Raw genomic sequence first — 24,839 nt, 5'->3', positions numbered from 1 at the left:
TGAATACTTAGATTATTTCAATCAATCTAACAATCCTAAATCTCAGATCAATCAAGAAATCAATCAAGCAAAACAATCTTAAAATCGGATTCTAGCTTCTTTAGGGTTTAGGGTTTTTGATTCCTTCATTAGGGTTTCTCATGTTTCAGATTTAATCAAGCAAACATTCAATCATATTCTAGTGGAATCATATGTGTTTCTAGTTATAAGATTTGTCGATTTTAATCTTGTAGTTTCTTTTGGTTTCATCAAGAACGTAGTTTCCATAATAATGGATTAGGGTTTATGTTCTTTATCTAGGTTCTCAGACTATGTTTATACCTTTGTTTCGTAGAGGTATAGAACCAGACCACCTGAGAATGGATGAAACTTCGAGCTGAGACGGACGGACGCTTGCTGTCTCCTATCGGGTCGCGGATGTAGTCGGACGCGAGCTGAGGACGGACGCGAGCTGTCTCGGGTGCGAGGTGTTCTCGGATGGACGTGTTCTTCTCGGGTGCGAGCTGAGGACGCGATCACGAGCTGAGGACGTTCGGAGTTGAGGACGTCTAAGATTCAGGACGAACAGAGAACGTCTAGGGTTTTAGGTTGAGTCGCCGGTTTAGGCTTTTAGGTTTCGATTTAGGTCTCAGGGATTTAGAGGCTATCGTGCTGATAACGTATTGTGAACAATTGGGGAAATCGTGTGTTATTACTTGAATCAAAGTGTTCCCTTTATATAGGGTTTACAAGATAAGTATAAAAGGAAAGAGTACAAATCCTAAGCTAAAAGGAAAATAGGAAATATCCTTAAAGATAAACATGAAAGGGAAAAGGAAAACTTCTAATCCTATAGTCTGCTACTCTTTGGCCGCCTCTCTCTCCTATCCGGACGCGGTTTTGGTCTTGGGCCGGACGCGGTCCGTTCTTCCTTTGGCTTGGTTAATAGCAATCCACATTATTCATAACAAAATGTTCGTTTTCCTAGTTATTTGCATGCATTTGTATAAAAATAACTAGAGATAAAATCATTATAGATTGGGAAATACCCTAAGATAGTACTAAAAAAATTTATATCACAAATATAGATTTTAAAAATCAAAATGACCAAAATATTTCATTAAAGAGGTACATATACACTTTTTAAAATATATATATATATATATATATGGGTATAAAAGTGTGTTGGGTATAAAAGTGTATACCCATAGGATTAACTAATCCAAACCTTAGGGTTTAGAGTTAATGGAAGGGGATTTGGGTTTAAGGTTTAAAATTTTATAAAATAGAAAATGAATATTAAAATTTTAAAAATAGTTTCAAAAAGTATTTTCGAATTACAAAAAGAAAATTTGAAAAAAAAATAAAAAAAAATTCGAGAAAAAAATTCAAGAAAAGAAAAAAAATTATAAAAAGTTCAAACTTTGAAAACATATAATCTAAAACTATACAAAAATATAATTTTTTCTTTTTTTAATTTTTTTATATATCTAGAGTATTAGTGTCCTTTTACCTATTAAATAAAATATTTTAGTCATTTTCTTTTTCGTGGTTTATTTTTGTGACCAAAAAGTCTGTGAAAATTGCCCTTATAGATTCACGTATTTTTATATTTGTAATACTACTTGATATGAGTGATGAGAACAATATTCATAAAATTTCAAGTTAACGAAGTGTGGTGAAGTAACATTTGCTTATTATCATCTCTAAAATTTTACTTTGACAAAAAAAAGTCTCCAAATTTTAGTGGTTTATATGTATGAATCATTTAGCCCTTATTTGGATCGTATATATTATAAATTATTTATTAACTGTTTAAGTTTCATAAACTAGAAAACAAGTTTGGTTCTCTCTCTCAGAATAAAAACAAGTTTGATGGATTAATGAAGTTTTTCTTGTCAATGACTATAAGCCTATAACTACAGAGTATAGTTTTATGAAGACATACAATAAAAATCAACAAATTATTCTGTAATTATCCTTTTTAGAACCTCAAAATATAATTACGTAACATGTCCCAGAAATAAATATGGTTGGTATTAAGTAACATTCGATGTAGCCAGACCGAGTCGTAGAAAAACCCAGCTAGCCTTAACCAATAAATGCAATGTCTCTCGGGGCCCAATATAACTTATCCAGTCACATCTTTAACAATATAATAAATTTTCACTGAACTTTCAGTGTGTTCAAAAGCTTTTGTAAATCCCTGTTGAAATCATTTGAATTTTATATCATTAAAACTACTAAAATTGGGCAAATCACAATCGAATAATTAAAATCGAATTGCTTTTGTATTCATTCAACAACATGCCTATGTTTTCTTTGCCATCTTAGAATATGTTATTATTCTGCATTAGAAAATCGGATATGATTCCAGAAAAAAAGTAATATTAATATATATGACAGAAAAGCCTACGACGACTTGGTAAACTGACAAAAGTAATTTACTCCGACAACGAAAGCCGGCGAAGACCGACGTGTTCTGTAAGAAATACATTAGAAATGACGAAACCGTGTTCCAAAGACCAAACCAAACCAAACCCCCAAAACAAAAAGCTTTATAATCTTTCTTCATTATCTTTAAAAAATCAAGATCAACACCGTTCCTAATTTTCATTGATCCACACCACACGCACCAGCTTTGAGTTGTTAATCGATGGATGATCTAGCCAAGCAGATACTGACACGACCGATTCAACTCGCAGACCAAGTGGTCAAAGCCGGAGACGAAGCCACAATCAACAAGCAAGAATGCGCCGAGATCAAGTCCAAGACGGAGAAGCTCGCCGCTCTCCTCCGCCAAGCAGCGCGTGCGAGCTCCGACCTCTACGAGCGCCCCACGCGCCGTATCATCGACGACACTGAGAACGTTCTCCAGAAGGCATTGACCATGGTCCAGAGATGCCGCGACGACGGCTACATAATGCGCCTCTTCAACATCATCCCCGCCGCGGCATTCCGGAAAATGATCTCTCAGCTGGAAAACTCCGTCGGCGACGTCTCGTGGCTCCTCCGTGTCTCGACTCCCGCCGGTAACGACGACGACGAAGGGGTCGGTTACTTAGGTCTCCCTCCCATCGCTGCCAACGAGCCGATCTTGTGTTTGATCTGGGAGCAAATCGCGGTTCTGATGACCGGTTCGCCGGATGATAAAGCCGACGCCGCGGCGTCCTTAGCATCCTTAGCGAAAGACAACCCTAGACACGTGAAGCTAATCATAGAGGAAGGTGGAGTCAACCCTCTGTTGAAGCTAGTGAAAGAAGGAAAAATCGACGGCCAAGAAAACGCGGCGAGGACGATCGGGCTGTTGGGCCGAGACCCGGAGAGCGTGGAGCAGATGATACAAGCTGGTGTTTGTTCAGTGCTCGCGAATATTTTAAAAGAAGGTTCGATGAGGGTCCAAGCCGTTGTGGCTTGGGCCGTTTCTGAGCTTGTCGATGGGAACCACGCCAAGTGTCAAGAGCTGTTCGCTCAAAATAACGTTATCCGCCTTCTCGTGAGCCATTTAGCGTTTGAGACGGTTCAAGAGCATAGCAAATACGCGGTCGTCGCGGGTAGAGCCACGTCGATGCATCACGCCGTCGTGATGGCGAGCAAAACTAATACTAGTAGTAAAGAGAATCTCCTCCCCGCGCTGCACGAGGAGGAAGATAACGAGATGAATCCATTGCCGAATCAGATGCATAGCATCATCAAGACCACGATGGCGATGAAGTCGGTTAAATCCGTTACCGGCGACGACGAGAAACCGCCGCCGGAGAAGAGCTACAGCGGAATCAGCAAGCCGTTCAGCGCGGCGCATCAGTCGCGAAACGCGTCGGTGACGCGAGGGAGGGAGCTCGAGGATCCGGCGACGAAGGCCTACATGAAGGCGATGGCGGCGAGGGCGCTGTGGAAGCTCGCGGTGGGAAACGCGACGATCTGCCGAGTCATCACCGAGTCGAGAGCCTTGCTCTGCTTCGCGGTTCTGCTCGAGCACGGAGACGAGGAGACGAAGTACAACACGGCCATGGCGATAATGGAGATCACCGCCGTGGCGGAGGAAAACGCCGATCTGAGAAGATCCGCGTTCAGACGCACTTCCTCGGCGTGCAAAGCGGTCGTTGACCAGCTGTTCCGAATCGTTGAAAACGCAGACGCGGGATCCGAACTGCTCATCCCCTGCGTTAAGTCCATCGGGAACTTAGCTCGGACGTTCAAGTCCGCGGAGACGCATATGATCGTGCCTCTGGTGAAACTCCTCGACGACGGAGAGCCGGAGCTAGCGGCGGAGGTGGCAGTTGCGCTAGGGAAGTTCACGACGGAGGATAACTTCTTACGGAAGGAGCATTCGAAGACCATCATCGACGCAGGAGGATCGAAGCTGCTCGTGCAGTTAGCGTACTTCGGGGAGAACGGAGCTCAGATTCCGGCGTTGATTCTGCTGAGCTACGTGGCGATGAACGTGCCGGACAGCGAGCAGCTGGCTAAAGACGAAGTGCTGACGGTGTTGGAGAGGGCGTCGAAGCAAGGGAATGTGATAGAGGAAGAAGACATGGAACATTTGTTGTATGAAGCTAAGAGTAGACTTGAGCTTTATCAGTCACGAGGAGCCAGAGGCTTCCATGTATGATTGAATTGATTGATTCATGATTGAATGAAGAAGCTTCGTTTCTGGATCGCATTAGAAAATATAATTTTTCACATTTTATTCAAATGATATTCTTGTAGATGACTGTTTTTAAAGAAAAAAACTACCTCCACTACTATCAAAAAGTTGTAATATAACATTTTCCAGTATTCAATTTGTTTTTTTTTTTTGGCTTGGCATTGAGAAGGCAACATTTTGCATCTGATTAAGTGTTTGTTATTTTACCAATAATTTTTAATTTTTTTGTAAATGTCAACTTACCAGTATTTGTTTTTTTGCAACATTACTAGTACTTTTTATATTTTATATCCAAATAATTTATTTTGCAAACATAGTTAAACTCTTTTATCCGATTGTCGACTAAGGTTTTAAGCTCTAACTAAAAGTATATCCTTCGATAATAATCTGGAGTAAATCTGTCTACGGCTAAGTTACTCATGATTTCAATCAAGTGAAAATGTTTTTCATTTATTAAACATAAAATAAGGAAAATAAACTAATACTAGATTTTTCACCCGCACATCCGTGCGGATAGATTTTCATTTTATAAATATATAACATATACCATCGCAAAACTTTCAAAGATATAGTTTAGATTTTAGTGGTATATATTGTGTAAATCTATAATGTTATTAGTTATGTTTCTTATTCGATATTATTAATGTATAATGATTTGTTTTATATTTTTTGTTTTATTATTAATTGTTATTATATATTAATATATTTTCGAGTTTGGTAAAATAAATTCATAGTATGAAATAAACAAATTGAGAATCTCCTTCATTTTTTTTCTAATTTTTACAGACTGAATACAACACATTTTAAAATTTTATTTGTTTACTATAAAATTGATATTTTCTTAGCATAATTTATATTTCTATATTATTTCTTTTAGTATATTGTGGTATTTTATAAGTAAATAGATTATAATAATACTATATTATCAATTATGAAATCAATCGTTGCATTAATTTAAAAATATTTTATAATTTTATTTATCTCAGTATGGAATGATCATTGGATCTCATCCACTCGCCCGAGACCAGCAAACAAAAACGTTCATAACAGTTACCCGAACCTTACAGTGGATTCCCTTATTCATCAGGATTCCCGCACTTAGAATTTACAGGCACTTAGGACTTTGGTGGATCCCAACGACGTGAAATTGATTGAAAGTATTCGTCTGAGTAGAAATCAGTTGGAAGACAGGAATGGTTGGTATTTCACTAATAATGAGAGATATACGGTTCAATCAGGGTATCAAGTCGAAAGGATATATCCTGACAAGGAAAAACCACCATAATTTTATGGCCCAATGTGGATATACTCAAGGCATTCTGCTGGAAAGTGAAGTGTCCTCCAAAAATACAGTATTTTCTATAGCAATTACTGACAAGTTTTATAGCAGTGACAAAGAATTTAAAATCAAGAGGAATAAAAGGAGATACAGTCTGTGTACAGTGTGGAGACCCAGAAGAATCAATAAATCATGTTTTCTTTGAGTGTCTGCCGGCACGACAAGTGTGGGCATTATCTAAGATTCCATCAAATCCAAACTTTTTTCCTACTGGCTCTCTATTCGCTAATATGGATCACTTATTTTGGAGAATCAACCCGAAAATGGAGGATCATCAGTTTGCATGGATATTATGGTACATTTGGAAGGGTAGGAATAATAAAGTTTTCAGCAATATACATACTGATCCGAGAGAGACGGTTAATCTAGCAGAATTGGAATCAACACTTTGGACTGAGGCACAGATTATCAATACACCAAGGGTGGCACCTGAAGTACATATCAGATCAAACATAGAGACCACATGAAGATGGTGTTTTACGGATGGTTCTTAGAAAGATAAAGATTCGTTCTTAGGACAAGGCTGGCTCAGGACTCTTCCGGGGTTTGAGGGTCTATTAGGGGCAAGGAATGTAAGGGCAAGTCTCTCACCTCTTCATGCAGAGATGGAGGCATTAATCTCGGCAATAGAATGTATGAAAAACTTAAGACAGTACAGGGTCACGTTTGCAACGGATTGTTCTCAACTGGTGAAGATGGTTTCGGAACCAGAGGAATGTCCAGCATTTGAAAGTTACCTGGAGGATATTAAGCATTTGAGAAGAAGCTTCACTAATTCGGAAATCGTTCATGTTTCTAGGACGGATAATACAATGGCAGATCGCTTGGCACGCAGTGCTTGGATACAACCGTCGTTCGTCGTACACATGGATGCAGAGTTGCCACTTTGGTTTACAGAGTCTACATGAGGCTGTAAATGCTTTTTGCTGTCAAAAAAAAAATTATTAAGATTTTGTTAGATTTTTTCCAACATATTTTGTTATAAGTAGAAATAAAATTTAAATTTACACTTAAAATTTATTTATTAATATCTATATAATTTATAAGATTTTTTAGAAATGTTATATATTAAATATATTAACTTAAATAACCAAATAGATGTAATTGATGAAATAGACCTAGTATGATTTTTTATGGTATTTCTTTTAATTAAGAAGATATAGAATATAATTATAAAATTTAAAAAATAGCATACCCTTTTATTTTATTTTGTTTTATAATAAAATCTTATTTTAATTAATGTATAATAGTATATTTTATTAATTACGAAATTAATCAATGGTATTAATTTAAATAAAATATTTTAAATTTTTAGAAATATTTTGTTAGATTATTTCTCAACATTTTGTTATAACTAAAAATAAAATTTAAATTTACAGTTAAAATTGATTTATTATTAATATCTTTATATATTTAATAGATTAATGTAAATAGTTAAATAAATGTAATTAGTGAAATGGACCTAATAAAGCTAGTATGATTTTTTTTATGGTAGATAAAAATGGTACTTCTCTTTTAATAGAGAAGATGTTACTAGTGGAAAAAAAAATTATTCCAATTTTCATCTTTTTTATTTCCTCTTTCGCAACTTTTTTTATCCCTCCATTTTACCTAATTATTTACCAATCAACCACTTAGTTATTCTACGAAGAAAAGATGGAATTGGTGGATTCTCATAAAATACAATTTACTGCAAAAGATAATGAAAGCAAGTAAATAGTGTATATCCCCTATATATTAATCTTGGAGCATTACAACATGTTTTCGTATCTACGTGTCATCACGAGAATGATTATTAGAATTGTTAGAAAAATAAGTTGGTCCATATAAATATATACTATGCTTTTTATTAAACTAAATATCAAATTAATTAATAATGTACAAAAAAAGTATTTTTTTTACTTAAATAAAAACTACGGAATTTCCTCTATGATTAACATATATATGACAATTAATGATTATGAATAATACATATTTTATATAAAAAAATTCTAACATCTCTCCTTTTTGTTTAATTTTATACTATTAAAATAAATTAAATAATCATATTAAGCATGTAATAAAAATAATTAGATTTTTTCTTATATGTCATATTTTGAATTTTTAAAAACGACTATAAATTAATAAAAATGGTAAAAGTCTCACATTAAAATTTTTGTGATCAACGGTTTAACATTTTTTTTTGTTTAAACAAGATACAAATGATCTTATATCATAGGGGTGGGCGTTCGGATACACGTTCGGGGTTTGTATCGGATATTTCAGTATAAAGGCCGTTCAGGTATTTCTACACTTCGAGATGGGTTCGGGTATTTCATGTTTGGGTTCAGATATTTTGGGTCGGGTTCTGATATTTAAATTTTGAAGAAAAAATAAATAAATTATCCATTGTTTAAGTTTTTTATATTTAAAATATAATTAACTTAACCTTTTTTTTAATTTTTAAAAGATTAAACTATTAATAGGTTTGGAGATAAAAACTTTAAAAATAGAAAGTCACTAACTTAGTTGTTGTTTTGAAAATCTAGATGCAATTTTTGTTAATGCAAGAAACAAAAACTTAATATGTATTTTAAGTGAGTAGCAAATGATTTTGGCCATAATTATATGTATATTATCTAATCTTGAGCAATAAGAATCATTAATATAAATATTTTGAATAAAATGAGAGAAATAAACTAGAAATATAGAGTTAAGTATACTTATGTTTGGTTATCTTCGGATATCCATCCGGGTTCGGATATTACCCGTTCACATTCAGATATTACCCAAACTTGTGAAATAAGTAATTTGTTTTGTTGTTCTAATTAGATGATTTTTAGACCGAACTGGTGAATATATACTAGACAAACATTTATATTTTGAGTTTGCACTTACATTCTATAATAGCTTGATATATTAGATTTGAACACTAACCTGTTAATATAGTTTGTCGGTGATTGTTTTTCAAAATTTTGATTCTTAGATATGTATATGGAGTGAAACTAATTTTTACAGATGTTTATTTTTTTAAATTGAGAATTATGTAATTCACTGAATTCATTAAAGAAAGAAACTTAACTCATATCAATGAAACAAATACGAGAACGAAAGCCCAATTCCATAGATGTAGAAAATGAAATCACTTATGAAGAGTCAATAGTAAACAAATCGAGAGCAGGACATCTAATCTTCTTTCGTCATTATACAATCGATGTTGCTTATTTGATTTTAGTGATTTGTGCGAGGCACAAAACTTAATTTCATTTTGTGCAGATCAAGTCTTAAAAATAACTTAAATGAGATGTAATACGTTAACTCTTCAACAACAATAATATATTTAAGAGACCAACATTTGTATTCATCATTTCATAATTGATAAAAATTATGTAAAAGGCTAGCTAAGGATGTAAACAGCGTGTTGCAAATTATGAAGTGCTATATACTATGAATTGTTTTTTGAAGCTGAATTCTATGTTGAACTCTTTGGCTAATATTCAATGTGAATACTATCATCCGTCTACATTTACTTTCGTTTATTACTAACCAATATAAAATAAAAATAACGTCCGTAGATTAGGCCCATATGAGAAACTCCTGAATGATGAGCCCAATACAATCCAACTAAGGAGCCCAATCTTATCAAATCTTTAAATGATTAACGCGAAACGAAGGGTCAGGACTAAAAAGCTAAGGTGGACGCGTGCACACCAGATAACCAACGGTGATAAGAGTTGAAAGTGAAGTGGCAGAGTTTCCTAAATTCCCCACTCCCGAAGAATCCTCCACTCACATCTGTTATTAGTCAAATTAGGGTTTGATTACATTCCACTCATTAGGGTTCCTCTCAACCAACTCATACCTCCTCTCTATATATATATACACAAACACGCCGACGGTTTTTCTCAACCTCAAATCTTATAATCCGATGGCGTTAGAGGAACAATCCGCGGCGAGATCCACCGGGAAGGTGAACTGGTTCAACGATTCCAAGGGATACGGTTTCATCACCCCAGACGGCGGCGGAGAAGAGCTTTTCGTTCACCAATCCTCCATCGTCTCCGAAGGTTACAGGAGTCTAGCCATCGACGATTTGGTCGAGTTCGAAATCACTCAGGGAACCGACGGGAAGACTAAAGCCGTCGACGTCACCGCTCCGGGTGGTGCTCCTCTTAAAAAGAAGGAGACTAGCTCCCGCGGTGGCGGCGCTAGGCGAGTCGGCGGCGGCGGAGGGTGTTATAATTGCGGCGAGGCTGGTCATCTTGCTAAGGATTGCCGTGACGACGGCGGTGAGCGTGGAGGAGGAGCGTCTTGTTACAGTTGTGGTGAGTCTGGTCACTTGGCTAGGGATTGTGTTCAGAAATCAAGCGGCGGTGAACGTGGAGGAGCCTCCGGAGGTGGCGGGTGCTACACTTGCGGTGAAGCTGGTCATTTTGCTAGGGATTGCGTTCAGAAAGGAAGCGGCGGCGGTGAACGTGGAAACGGTGGCGGCGGTGGTGCTTGTTACACGTGTGGTGGAGTCGGTCACATGGCGAGGGACTGTGCGACGAAGAGACAGTCTGGTACATGTTACGAGTGTGGAGGTACTGGTCACTTGGCGCGTGATTGTGACCAGAGAGGAAGCGGTGGAGGTGGCGGTAGAAACGCAGGTGGAGGTGGTGGAAAGTGTTACAAGTGTGGTGAAGGAGGTCACTTTGCAAGGGACTGTTCTGTTGCTTGATTTGCTTCTTAATCAACAAAAGGATGAAATGAATTTGAGTAATGTATAACTTTTGATATTAATGTTTCGTTTTATCTTTTTGCTGATATGGTAATGATGAATTTGCATGGTCCTTTTGTTGTTTTTTTAGTTTTATTACTATTATTGTACAAAAGGGTTATGATCCTTTTTTTTTCTTTGTGATAACTATATAAGTTTAACTAGATTTGGTTTCTGATATGGATACTGTACTTTTGTTCTTTTTGCTTATGTCACTTTGAGTTTTGTCCTTTTTGTCGAGATGTTGCTGGGTTTCAGTTTATTGTATTCTTTGTACGTTGTACGGGATGCTTGACTACAGAATCAAACCTATGTGTTCACTTTACACATTAATTTTGACACAAAGATCAAGCCAATCTTTGATCCTTTTACACAAGAGTCGCTGCCATTTAGGAAATGGCTCAGCCGTTTACATTGTGTTTTAAAATTTTAGATTAATCCGATCTAGCTGTAAGTTTTGCTAACACAGTCGAATTATCATTGGTAAGATTTTAGTACTGTAATACACACACAAAAACCTGACTCGGTTAAACATCAGCCACGGCCACCCAAAAGTCTACAGTATTCAACTGACATTAACAACTATTCGTTTGAAGGTTCCAAATAGCCATTTGAGATGTCTCTTGTAAAAGTTTTCGATGAGAGACCTCTTTATCAGATGTTGATGATGCATTTGGGTAGTTTTCACAAAACGAGAAGAACCATCATCCCACTTGGCAAATGGATAACATAGATTCTAGCCAGCTACTAATCCATTTATGGTTTGGTTAGCTCAGTAGCTTGCCAGGCAAGTACACAGAGTAGAGCAGCAACATTGTTCCCATAAGTTTGTACTTAATCATGATCTACGATCAAAATAAAAAGCTCATCAGTTACACAACACTGTGATCACATAACACGAGACAAATAGAGAGATACTTACAGAAGTCTACATGTTAATTATTTTTACATTTGATTATATTTTGTAAATAATATCTAAACTTACTGAAGCTGACAAGTGTTCGCTCTTCAGTCAAAGTCAAACTCACGTACACATGTCAAAAGAAATAGTCAAGTGATCAGATATTAGACATCCCTTAGGTTTTTTATTCTTGTAATTGTCTAGATTTCTTTCTTTTTTTTTGTCTAGATTTTCTTTCTTGTAATTGTTTGTCCTTATTTATACAGTTTAATTACTTTAAGATCTATTGGATTGTTTTCCCAAATAATAGGTGACAGTTATATATAATTTTTCATAAAATTAGTATTTAACTCTGTAAATTACCAACAATTGTTAAAACTTAAAACAGAACATCACTTATCTTCCTTAAATCTTATATCCACTAAAAAGTTTTTCATCATTAAAATTGATTAGACCTATTAATTATTTAATCTTGTATGATACAAATTAGAGCAAAAAAAAATAAAATGTCCTTCCTTGTTTAGATAAGAACCATAGCCAAATTGTTAATCTTCATTACTTTCAAATATGTCATTTTAATATGTTCATTTTTTTAAAATGAAAGAAGCTAACATTTACAGTATATTATTTTGATAAAAGAAAAACATTCATCATAGTCAACGATAATCTGTAATATAATTTTGGATAAAGCTTTTTTAAGAAATAAAGTTTGGATAAGCACTGGTAAATGTCCTTATATTTATGTATTAAACCGTTCCGGTTAAGACATAAGTACGCGTTCTTCAGACACGCAACACCCACGTCTATCTGTATCCGACAGCTAATTACTTAACAGTTAATCAAAAGTACACTCGCTTAATATCTCTCACTTTTTCATTTTTTTTCCCAAATCGTTTCCACATTCATATAAAATAACCAAACCTTTCTTCACTTCTTCTTCGTTTCCCTTCCTCCTCTGTTTCTAACTTCCGGCGAGAAAAAATGGAATCCTCTCCGACTCCCAAGCTTTACCCAACCATCGACACTTCAACCACCACTGCTCCTCCCCCGATCTCCTCCTCCTCTTCCTCTTCTACCAACAATCTCTACCCCTCGCTCGACGTGGATGATCTCGTCAACAACATCTTCCCGGATCAAACAACGACAGCCTCTGCTCCTCCGGTATCAACGGAGGAAGTGATTCTCACAATCCCCGGCGCGATTCTCCACCTCATCGACAAATCCTACAGCGTCGAGCTCGCCGTCGGAGAGCTCCAGATCCTCCGTCTCGTTCAGGGAGACATCACCGTTGCGGTTTTCGCCCGCGTCGCCGACGAGATCCAGTGGCCGTTGACCAAAGACGCACCCGCCGTGAAAGTCGACGAGTCTCACTACTTCTTCTCGCTCCGACCCGTTAACGAATCCGGGTCGGATCACCCCACCGACAACAACGACATATTGAACTACGGACTCACCATCGCTTCCAAGGGGCAAGAACCGCTGCTGGAGAAGCTAGACGAGATCTTAGCTGACTACAGCAGCTTCACGGAGGAGAAAGTGGAAACGGCGATGGATTTAACGGCGGCGAAGGAGACGTCGCCGTCGGAGTTGACGGGGAAGAGGAAGAAGATGGTGGAGAAGCAGTGCACGGCGTACTGGACGACGCTGGCTCCCAATGTGGAGGACTACAGTGGAGTGGCGGCGAAGATGATCGCTGCTGGCTCGGGACAGCTGATCAAAGGGATACTTTGGTGTGGAGATGTGACGATGGATCGTCTCGTGTGGGGTAACGACTTCATGAAACGGAAGCTGACGAAAGCAGAGAAGGAGAGAGAAGTTAGCCCTGCTACTCTGAGACGTCTTAAAAGGTACAATCTCTATGTTTTTTTTTTCTTTTGTTTATTATTATTATAGGCTTGGATTAGTCGTGCCAAAGGCTTGGATCACCTCTCCAGTTGTCTTTTTTTTTTTTTTTTACCGGGGAGGTGATCACAATTGGTGGCCAATGTCCTTCCAACGGAAATCGAACTACCGAAACAACAAATATAACTAATTTTAAGCGCTAACAGTACTGGTTTTACACATACTGATAGTGTTTTTGCACTAAGTCCCTTATTTTGATAGTGGCAGCATCTCCAACCCATCTCTATTTTTACCTCTATAATAGCATTTGGAGGCAAAATCACTCCAACCCATTTCTATTTTTGCCTCTAAAATAGAGATTGTTATTTTCTCATCTATTTATAGAGGAAGAAATAGCATTCCTCTATATTTTGCTATATATTTAGAAATTGCTATTTTAAGGGAATACATTGGAGTATATCTCACCTCTATTATAGAGTTCCCCTATTTTAGAGGTGAAAATAACAAAATACATTGGAGATGGTCTAAGTACTAAGGACATTTCAAATCCACTCCATATTTTAATGAAATGAAATATGAAGGAAGAAATGTTCCAACCCAACTCTGTATCTCATTCCATAATAAATTTTATTCCATAAATAGAGTAATTTATTTTTTGTTAGTTCATTACTCACATTATAGAATGAGATATGAAGTTGAGTTTGGACCGATTTTATTTCTTTTTATTTTTTACTCCATTTTATAAAAAAATAAAGAGTTTTACATTGGAAATGTTCTAAGGATTTGTTTTGTCAGAAACATATAATTTAATGTCCTAAATTTAGATTTATAAAGATATAATAAAAATTGTTGAGAAAAAAAAAATTTAGCACAAAACCAATTAACTGAATCAGTCGATATTGAGAGCTAAACCATTAGTCCAATGCACGGTTGTTTTTTTTTCAGTTTTGTTTTATCTTTCAAGATTGTGTTTGGAGACTTATTGGGTTGTATAACAGAGTGAGAAAGATGACGAAGATGACAGAGAAAGTGGCGAAAGGAGTGCTTTCCGGGGCTGTAAAAGTTTCTGGATTCTTCACTAGCTCAGTGGTGAATAGCGCAGCTGGGAAGAAACTATTTGGTCTTCTTCCTGGAGAAATGGTTCTCGCAACACTTGACGGATTCAGTAAGAGAGACTTATTATACTATTATCTTTGTATAAATCTTGAAACTGAACTTTGTTTTTGTCTTGTGTGTGTGTGTGTGACAGACAAGGTATGTGATGCTGTTGAAGTAGCGGGAAAGAACGTTATGAAAACAACTTCAACTGTCACTACTGAAATTGTCGATCACAAGTAAGTACAAAAGCCAATGTGTTTCAATGTTATATTTGATCTGATGATTTAATATTTTTGATATTGTGTGTGTTTTGGAGGTATGGAGCAAAGACAGCAGAGGCGACAAATGCTGGGCTTGGAGCAGCAGGGCATGCTCTTGGAACGGCGTGGACAGTTTTCAAGTTACGACAAGTTCTCAACCCAAAGAGTGCAGTTAAGCCATCATCGTTGGCTACTACTGTAATTAAAACGGCAGCTAAAGAAAGGAAGAAGGGGAAAAAGAGTTCCAAGTAGAGAAGTTGTGTTGTTTGTCCATCAGTCTCATTGCCTTGGTACAGAAGCAAAAACCAGATCAAAAAAGAATATAGTTTTTGGTTATTGTTGTTGGTGCATGTGTTTTGCCTTACATGAGAATCAATAGATTTATATACAAACATGGATACGAAAAAAAAATTATTGGGTTTGATTGGTAACCGCAAAAATCATTAAGTGAGAACGATATGTTTTTTTTGTATGTTTTGATTTTCTCTGTTGTTTGAGTAGTGAATGTTCTTTTCATTACATGCTCTGTTCTCCAATAAGCAAAACAGCGTTATTGGAGAATTGTTGGAGAGAAAGAAAGATCATAGGCAAGACGGAGTATAAATGGGAGCACGGTTTCTGGAAGAGATGAAAGCTTGAAGGTCTACAAGTCTTCTCTATCTCTTTGAGGTACTCTGCATCAATGCTCATTGCCATTGTAAGACTTTCCAAGTACAAGAAATCAGGAACTAGGATGAGCAATGTCTATATATTAAAGATTGAAGAAGGGTCTATGGGGAGAAGTATGTTTTGTCAGCTGGAGAAAGCAAAGGATGTTTTGGGAGAACCCTTATGCTAATCTTGGTATATTCACATTTTTTTTTGATATATGCAACTAGTTATCTTTGCATGTTTGTTGACATATATATACATTATTGTTGATAAGCTTGGAGTAGCTTAAGGATCAAGCTACATGTTTTTGGAAATAGGAAAGTCCTTTTATAGTTAGGAGTATCTAACTATCCTATGTTAAGTGTGTTTAGGACTTTATGATTTATATATATATCAATGTCGATGAAAGACATTGTGTGTGTGTTGTGAGTGATTTGAGAGCTTAAGTTTTGTGAAGTTTCTTGAGCATTAATAAGAGAGTATTCTTATTTGAAGTTTGGTCTTGTGATCCTTGAAGTTGTGATTCTATATTTGGTATCAGAGCCAGGTTGACGAGAAATCTGCAAGAAAGACCGAAATACCCTTTGAATGATGAATGAGTGATGAATGGGTATCCTATGAGTTAGGAATGAGAGGTGTGTAGCAGATATCGAATCAGAAGATCCTGGAAGTCAGTTATAGGACACGAGATGAATGTGATCCTTAGTTTGAAGGGGAGAATGTGATATAACAAACTAAGTCTCACATTGGAGAATTAGACAAGGAGTGTCTGATATATAAAGAGATGTCCAACTCTAATAGTACGAGGCCTTTTGGGAAGGAAACCAAAAGTAAATCCATGCGGGCTTGCCTAAGGCCCAAAGTGGACAATATCGTACTAATAAGATAAGATAGAGTTGGACACGGGATTTCACAATCCCAACAATTGGTATCAGAGCCAGGTATCAGAGCTGTTGGTATCAGAGCCAAAGGAAAATAAAATCAATGGCGGAAGTGAAAGACGAAATCGAGTTGAATAAAAAAGATGGTGGATCCACCACCATCAAGTTTCCGATGCTGAACTCTACAAATTATACAGTTTGGGCAATGAGGATGAAGGTAGCCCTTAAAGTCAACAAAGTTTGGGAAGCAATCGACCCCGGGAGCAAGGCAGAAGACAAAAACAATATGGCTATTGCTCTCTTGTTTCAATCTATACCCGAGGCGTTAACTTTACAAGTTGGAGACTTGGACACAGCAAAATCAGTTTGGGATGCCATACAGACACGTCATGTTGGAGCCGAGAGAGTGCGTGAGGCTAGACTACAAACCTTGATGGCGGAGTTCGACAGAATTAAGATGAAGATAGTATTGATGCGTTCGTCGGCAAACTATCCGAAATATCTTCAAAATCTGCTTCCTTGGGAGAGATAATTGAAGAGCCAAAACTTGTCAAGAAGTTCTTGAAGAGCTTACCAAGAAAGAAGTATATTCATATAGTTGTTTCGCTTGAACAAGTTCTGGACCTCAATGTAACAAGTTTTGAGGATATCGTTGGACGACTTAAAGCGTATGAAGAAAGAATCACTGAAGAAGAAGAAGATACGCATGATGACTCTGGCAAATTGATGTATACTGACTCTTCGAACCAAGAAAACTATGGAAACAACTATAGTAATCGAGGTCGGGGACGTGGACGGCAAAACTGGAGAGGCAGAGGCCGCGGGCGCTACGGGTCTTTTCAGCAGCAAAGGGATGCTTATAGGCAAGGAAGAGGGGGAGATGCTTGGCACATAACATGTTTTAGGTGTGACAAGCTTGGACATTACGTTCAAGACTGCCCAGACCTGAAACTAAAGTTTCAAGAGACTATTGAAAAGAAGGATGAAGACACTCTAGAAGCAGATACATTAATGATGAACGAAGTAGTCTTTCTCAACGAAAGAAAAGTAAACCCTAGCACCTTTGAAACCGCAGGTGATACGAAGGATGTGTGGTATCTAGACAATGGTGCCAGCAACCACATGAGTGGTAACCGTCTCTTCTTCTATGAGCTTGATGAAACCATCACCGGGAAAGTGAGGTTTGGAGATGATTCACGAGTTGATATAGTGGGAAAAGGCTCAGTTCGATTTGTATTTAAAGAAGGAAACAAAAAGATTCTCAACAATGTCTATTACATACCAGCATTGAAGAGCAATATTGTGAGTTTAGGTCAAGCCACAGAAGTAGGGTGTGAAGTAAACATGAAAGGAAACACATTAACGATGCTAGATCGGACAGGGCAGCTGATGGTTAAGACGACAAGATCAAATAACCGTTTATACAAGGTCTCTCTCAATGTTGAGACGGTGAAGTGCTTACAACTAAAGGCCTCGACAAACTCTGCTATGTGGCACGCACGGTTGGGCTATATTAATAAAGATACGATAAGGCTGATGGTTAACAAGGACATTGTTGTCGGAGTTCCGGATATTGGTCACATCATTGAGACATGTGACTCATGCTTGCGAGGAAAACAGACCAGGAAGTCCTTTCCTCAGGCGACGACGTACAGAGCATCCAAACCACTCGAGCTTATTCATGCTGATCTCTGCGGTCCTATAACTCCAGCGACACCAGCACACAAGAGATATGCATTTGTACTTATCGATGATCACTCCCGATATATGTGGACCATATTGTTGGAAACAAAAGATGAAGCATTTGAAAAATTCAAAAGGTTTAAGCAACTTGCCGAGCAAGAAACGCAAGCCAAGATTGGAACACTTCGAACCGATAGAGGAGGTGAATTTGTTTCTCATGAGTTCCAGACATATTGTAACAACAACGGCATCAATCGTCATCTTACCGCGCCGTACACGCCACAACAGAACGGAGTGGTAGAAAGACGTAATCGGACGTTACTAGAGATGACAAGAAGCATCTTAAAACACATGAGTATGCCAAATCAACTTTGGGGTGAAGCAATAAGGCATGCAACCTATTTAATAAACAGAGTTGCGACAAGATCATTGGAGCTAAGCACACCATATGAAGCACTAAAACAGAGAAAACCAAACCTTGCTCACCTGAAAGTGTTCGGATGCGTCTGTTACGCTGCAACTAAAACCGTTGGAAGGAAGAAGTTAGATGACAGATCACTTGCCCTGGTTCACCTTGGCGTGGAGCCAGGATCAAAGGCATATCGCCTTTATGATCCAAAGAGTAAAAAAATTATGGTGAGCCGCGATGTTATATTTGATGAGGAGAAAGAATGGATATGGAACTCTGAAGAACGCATGAAAGATAATGATCATGGAGAGCTTGAGATAAATACAAAACGTTTGAATGATTTAGAGGAAGAGACTCCAGACATAGAAGTTGCTGAGGATGAGAGTGTGCTTGAGGAAGATGAGGAGCTGAACGATGAAGTCGAGGAAGAAGAAGACAATTCACAACCTAGAAGATCAACGAGGGCAAGAACTCAACCCTCTTATCTCGATGATTATGTTCTTCTCGCTGAAGTGGAAGGTGAGCGATTATTAATGGTCATCAATGATGAACCTTGGGATTTTAATGAAGCTAAGGAGTTAGAGGTCTGGATAGAAGCTTGTAAGGATGAAATACTTTCGATAGAAAAGAACAACACATGGGATCTTGTGGAACTCCCTGCAGGCGTGAAACCTATAGGTGTAAAGTGGGTTTTTAAAATCAAACGCAATGCTGATGGAACTATTAGTAAATATAAAGCGAGGTTGGTTGCAAAAGGGTACGTCCAGCGTCATGGAGTAGACTACGATGAAGTATTCGCCCCAGTAGCTCGTATAGAAACCATTCGATTGATCATTGCATTGGCAGGATCTCATGGCTGGGAGGTACATCATCTCGACGTTAAAACCGCATTCCTTCATGGAGAACTAAAGGAAGAAGTGTTTGTCAAGCAACCAGAGGGGTTTATTGTTCCAGGAGAAGAACAAAAGGTGTATAAGCTTAAAAAGGCTCTTTATGGTTTACGCCAAGCACCTAGAGCCTGGAATATAAAGCTCAATCACATCTTGCGTGGACTAGGTTTTAAGAGATGTTCAAAGGAGCCAAGCCTCTATCGCAAGGAATCAAAACAGGATCTCCTCATTGTAGTAGTATACGTGGACGATCTACTTGTTACAGGATCGTCTCTTGTCGCTATTTCTAAGTTTAAAGAAGAGATGGCCACAAAATTCGAAATGAGTGACCTTGGTAAGCTAACTTACTACTTGGGAATAGAAGTTGTGCAGTTCGACGGCGGTATTATACTCAAGCAAGACAGATATGCTCGGAGAATCTTAAAAGAAGCTGGAATGGAGTCATGTAACATGGTTCATGTGCCGATGGAGCTAAACGCTCAATTCTCAAAGGGGGAAAACGAAAGAAATACTGATGAAACAGAGTACCGTCGACGTATTGGGTGTCTCCGATATTTACTCCACACTCGTCCTGACTTATCCTTTAGTGTTGGAGTTCTCAGCAGATATATGCAGGCTCCCAAAGAGTCTCATAGTGCAGCACTAAAGGCGATTCTTAGGTACCTCCGAGGAACGAGCTCTCTTGGCCTGTTCTACCCGCGGGGAAATACTGTGAAGTTGATAGGATACAGTGATAGTTCTCACAATGTGGACTTAGATGATGGCAAAAGTACTTCGGGACATATATTCTATCTTGGACAGGCGCCTATCACTTGGAGTTCAACAAAGCAAGAGATTGTCACATTGTCATCCTGCGAAGCTGAGTTTATGGCAGCTACCGAGGCTGCAAAGCAGGCTATTTGGCTTCAAGAACTCTTAGGAGAAGCTATTGGAGAAGAGAGTAAACGTGTGATCATTAAAGTAGACAACAAATCTGCAATAGCGCTTTCAAGAAATCCTGTGTTTCATGGACGAAGTAAACACATTCATCGAAGGTTTCACTTCATAAGAGAATGTGTAGAAAAGGAGCAAGTTGAAGTTATACATGTTCCAGGTAATGAACAGAAGGCGGACATACTTACTAAGTCACTTGGAAGGATCAAGTTCAAAGAGATGAGAGATCTTATTGGAGTTCGAAATGTGTGTGATGATGAGATCAAGCTTAAGGGGGAGAATGTTGATAAGCTTGGAGTAGCTTAAGGATCAAGCTACATGTTTTTGGAAATAGGAAAGTCCTTTTATAGTTAGGAGTATCTAACTATCCTATGTTAAGTGTGTTTAGGACTTTATGATTTATATATATATCAATGTCGATGAAAGACATTGTGTGTGTGTTGTGAGTGATTTGAGAGCTTAAGTTTTGTGAAGTTTCTTGAGCATTAATAAGAGAGTATTCTTATTTGAAGTTTGGTCTTGTGATCCTTGAAGTTGTGATTCTATAATTATTGTATTTTGACTATTTGTTATGTATGTGCATGACGTATGAATGTCGGAGATAAAATTAATTTAAATATTATGTGCACGATGGTCTAATATTTTAAGACATTTTAGTACTAAACAAGGTACATAACGAACATAATAATGTTCCATAAGAGAAATGGTTTTGTCTTGTTGACACATTGAATATGAATCATGTTATTTTTAGAAGATGTCCATAATATTAAAACTAAAACCAATCAAACAGAAAAAAAAACAATAAATATTAGAAAAAGGAGGCAAAATAATAGGGGAGGTTGGTGGCAGAGATGATGCCATTACATACCCATTAGAGAACGCTTCAATGGCAATTATTTGCGGACATCACTTTCTACTTTGTCTCTTTCTCTTTCTCTCTGTTGATCCAAATTCATCGTGTTAACAAATCATCACAACACATTCACCATGTTCTTCCTCATCCTCTGATCACGTCTTTTGTGTTTCTCCCTCGCATTTTATTTTCTTTCTGACATTTCCTTTTAGGCTTTCCACATTTACATAGGTTTTTATTTGTGCGGGAGATGGTTAACTGAATGTAAATGGTAGACGGTTCAGAGGAATTGGCTTCATATTGTGGTGTTCCTCAGGCGTAGATCTGAGGTTGATTATTTCTTTCTCTGTGTGTGTATTGTGTGGTCATCACGTGTGGTTTAGGCAATGAGTGCATCAAGGTTCATAAAATGCGTCACGGTTGGTGATGGAGCTGTTGGCAAAACATGTTTGCTTATCTCTTACACCAGCAACACCTTTCCCACGGTAATGACATGAATCCGACATTCTTGGCCACATTTTTCATCTCTGTCCGAATATATATTTAATGTGAATTGATTGTGTTTGGTTTCTTTTGTTGTCTGATAGAATGAACGTTAGACCTTTGTAATGTATATTCACTAAGTGTTCCTTTTTTTCATGGGAACAGGACTATGTTCCGACTGTTTTTGATAACTTTAGTGCCAATGTGGTTGTTAATGGAGCCACGGTTAATCTAGGCTTGTGGGATACTGCAGGTAAATGATGAGGACACATTTCATCATCCAGATTTTTTGTAGTTGGACTTGGGGCTATGGATTTATATCAAATATTATGTCTTATGCTATGATTTACAGGGCAGGAGGACTACAACAGATTAAGACCATTGAGTTACCGTGGTGCAGATGTTTTCATTCTAGCCTTCTCTCTGATTAGTAAGGCTAGTTATGAGAATGTCTCCAAGAAGTGGATCCCTGAGTTGAAGCACTATGCTCCTGGTGTCCCCATTGTCCTTGTTGGTTCCAAACTAGGTATCTTACTCTTCTTCCATCTCTTGCTTTGTTGCATCTGAATCTTTGGTTTGATACTTGGTCTTCTTGCCCTGACCTTGTTTTCTGTCAGATCTCCGGGATGACAAACAGTTTTTCATCGACCATCCTGGTGCTGTCCCTATTACCACTGCTCAGGTATAAATATTTGTTATGTCTCCTCAGTGCCATTTTCCCAAAAAAAACAAGTAAATCATTTTGCCTCACTCTGCATTAAAAGGGAGAGGAGCTCAAGAAGCTAATTGAAGCGCCTGCTTACATCGAGTGCTCTTCAAAATCACAAGAGGTATATAAATCTTAATGAACCATTTTTTCAATACTGGCTTCCATCTTTTTGATGTAAAACCATGTGTGATATAAACTGCAGAACGTGAAGGGAGTCTTTGATGCAGCGATCAGAGTGGTCCTTCAACCTCCAAAGCAGAAGAAAAAGAAGAGCAAAGCACAAAAGGCTTGCTCCATTTTGTAATAGCTTATGGAGAGGCTAAGAAGCTCTTTGATGACAGTATTTGGTTTTTTTTTTTTTTTTTTTCTCTTCTTTTCATTGTGTTGCTGTCTCTTTAGTTCTTTAAAACCCTATTTATTGGTTTAATTGTCTGTTTCAAGTTTCAACTGATAGTTGAGATATCTGATATTGCAGTATTACTCTCCCTTTCTCTCTCTCTCTCTCTCTCTTTACCATTCTAATTGGTTTGTTATGTAATCTCACTTGTCATGAAAAGATAAATTTTCCAGCTAGAGAGATATAAGGCGTAATACTGATTTTACTAAGAATAACGAACAGTGTACTTATACAAACAAACATTTAAGGCTAAACCAAAAAATTGTCTGGTCCGCGTCCGGTACATAGATATCTCGACCAGGTTTTGAGTCTTCGATGTTATCAGAAAGGGACGGTGTAAGGTAAGGCGCAGACATCAGCTTCTGGTAAAAGGCTAGCACGTGGCCATGCTATTGAACTGCTTATTACTTCCTTGGTCTCATTGTTTCTGTTAAACTGTTTGCATGTGTCGATCTTGTGGCTACTTGGCTTCTTCACCAACCACCAAGATTCGTCTTCATCTTCAGAGTTAGTTAGCTCTACTCTGCTCTCGATCGTGTTAGGGACCCAATTCTCAACTACATTCAAGAACTGCTCCGCCACTGATGGAGGGCACAACCTGCATAGGCTTGAAGGTTGATAAGTTTCTTGAGTAGAAGACGGCACTTTCTTCTCTTTGTGTTTCCTTGAGGAAGTGTGTTTTTTTCTCTTCTCTTGTTCTGGTGCAGAAGTGGAACAAGGACGTTGTTGCGGCTGTTCTTTAGTAACAAGGCTATCTAACTTTATATCCCGGGAAGGACAAGGTTGATCCTTGTTGGTCATCATCATCATCACCTCAGGATCTTTCGGCCTTCGTATAGGCAATCGAATCCGAATGATGCTTTCTTCAAATTCATATATGAAGAAAGATTGTCATCAATGTCCTGAAATGGTAAGAATACTACATCCTTCCCAGGGAAAGGAAGAAACACAAACAAACAAACAAACTCACCAGAGTCGTTGTTGTTATGTCTACTACCATCGAGAGGCTGCTTGTCCATCTCCTCCTTAGGTAGCTCATTGCTGTTATGTCTAACATTGAAAGGCTGCTTCTTGTCCTTCTCATTGCTGTTAAGAGTGCTATCACAAGAGTTCTGAGACGTGGACTGAACCAGCTCACGTTCCACAGTAAGGCTGCTCTTCTCCAAACAGTTTATTTCACTTTCTTTTAGTTTGCCAAAAACATCAACTTTCTGGATGTTCTGAACATCTTTGGCAACAACTTCTTCTTTACGACGTCTCTTATGAGAGTGTTTTTCGCTTTCACCTTCCCTCTCCTTCCTCTTTTTATCCTTCTTATCTTTCTTTTCCTTATCCTTCTTCTCCTTATCTCCTTTCTTATCCTTCTTCTCCTTCTTATCTCTTTTTCTCTCCTTCCTCCTTACTTCTTTATCACATTTCTCCTCTCCCCCCTGAATCAACAAAAACAAGAACTTGCCACATTCAATGAGACTCAATGAACTATACAAACTTAGAATCGTATTTTCTTATTGATATCAACATTTGTATTCGGTGTTATATTATAATAGTACAATTTTGTATCATAATCGTTTTCAATAGAAACATCACACACACTCTATATCACCATCATCTTTCAATCCCTAGAATGAATCAGGTCTGAGCATTCGAAAATCCCCCAAAAACCAAAAACCATATCAATGCTCAAACAAACCTTGATCGATTCGATCATAGCCTCATCGCGGATTCCGTTCACTACATATCCAGGTGGCGGGAACGGGAAACACCGAGACATTCTTACGATTTAGGGAGGACGACGAAGAAGATGAAATCTCAGATCTCGCGGAAACCCTAGATCGATCACGAAGGCCTATGATTACGCGCCAAAAAAATCAAATCTAAGAAGCCTAACAGTAGATTAGCGATTGATTCGGAGGTAATAGCTGAGCGGAGAAGAGACGACGGGAGCCGCGAGATCTCGAATCTCTCCGATGGGGAAAAAAAATGTTTCTACGCAACACATAGAAGCTTGATTTATAGCCACAAAAGGAATTGGTGGACCCTACACGGAAAACAATGGCCTTGTTTGGCAACAAGGATAGTAACGGCGCCGTATGATTTATTTGCTTCGAAACGTCGCCGTATTAGTTAAGTTAATACACGCTATAG

General features: G+C 37.9%; 5 protein-coding genes across 5 annotated transcripts; 4 read left to right on the top strand and 1 right to left on the bottom strand.

Moving 5' to 3' along the window:
- The first annotated feature begins 1,435 nt into the window (after positions 1-1,435).
- On the top strand, positions 1,436-4,890 carry LOC103862451. Its single transcript, XM_009140155.3, has one exon. It carries the CDS (start codon positions 2,636-2,638, stop codon positions 4,589-4,591), a length of 1,956 nt encoding a protein of 651 aa, XP_009138403.1. The 5' UTR covers positions 1,436-2,635; the 3' UTR covers positions 4,592-4,890.
- Positions 4,891-9,607: 4,717 nt separating this feature from the next.
- Positions 9,608-10,935, top strand: LOC103862450 (cold shock protein 1). Its single transcript, XM_009140154.3, has one exon. It carries the CDS (start codon positions 9,874-9,876, stop codon positions 10,663-10,665), a length of 792 nt encoding a protein of 263 aa, XP_009138402.1. The 5' UTR covers positions 9,608-9,873; the 3' UTR covers positions 10,666-10,935.
- A 1,428-nt stretch (positions 10,936-12,363) lies between these two features.
- LOC103862449 (senescence/dehydration-associated protein At4g35985, chloroplastic) lies at positions 12,364-15,324 on the top strand. Its single transcript, XM_009140153.3, has 4 exons — positions 12,364-13,452; positions 14,446-14,612; positions 14,697-14,781; positions 14,862-15,324. Exons 1-4 carry the CDS (start codon positions 12,587-12,589, stop codon positions 15,055-15,057), a joined length of 1,314 nt encoding a protein of 437 aa, XP_009138401.1. The 5' UTR covers positions 12,364-12,586; the 3' UTR covers positions 15,058-15,324.
- A 5,674-nt stretch (positions 15,325-20,998) lies between these two features.
- On the top strand, positions 20,999-22,764 carry LOC103862447 (rac-like GTP-binding protein ARAC1). The gene is made up of 6 exons (XM_009140151.3): positions 20,999-21,590; positions 21,754-21,841; positions 21,941-22,114; positions 22,206-22,270; positions 22,353-22,418; positions 22,500-22,764. The coding sequence occupies exons 1-6, from the start codon at positions 21,492-21,494 to the stop codon at positions 22,599-22,601; spliced, it is 594 nt and encodes a 197-aa protein (XP_009138399.1). The 5' UTR covers positions 20,999-21,491; the 3' UTR covers positions 22,602-22,764.
- Positions 22,765-22,878: 114 nt separating this feature from the next.
- LOC103862448 (glutamic acid-rich protein) lies at positions 22,879-24,800 on the bottom strand. The gene is made up of 3 exons (XM_009140152.3): positions 24,385-24,800; positions 23,665-24,124; positions 22,879-23,557 (listed from the first exon to the last, which is right to left on the bottom strand). Exons 1-3 carry the CDS (start codon positions 24,463-24,465, stop codon positions 23,016-23,018), a joined length of 1,083 nt encoding a protein of 360 aa, XP_009138400.2. The 5' UTR covers positions 24,466-24,800; the 3' UTR covers positions 22,879-23,015.
- Between the last annotated feature and the right edge of the window lie 39 nt (positions 24,801-24,839).

This window comes from Brassica rapa, chromosome A03, assembly GCF_000309985.2.
Source record: "Brassica rapa cultivar Chiifu-401-42 chromosome A03, CAAS_Brap_v3.01, whole genome shotgun sequence".
Taxonomy (NCBI): domain Eukaryota; kingdom Viridiplantae; phylum Streptophyta; class Magnoliopsida; order Brassicales; family Brassicaceae; genus Brassica; species Brassica rapa.
The sequence above is the reverse complement of the archived record's forward strand: the minus strand, read 5'-3'. Positions and strand labels throughout refer to the sequence as shown.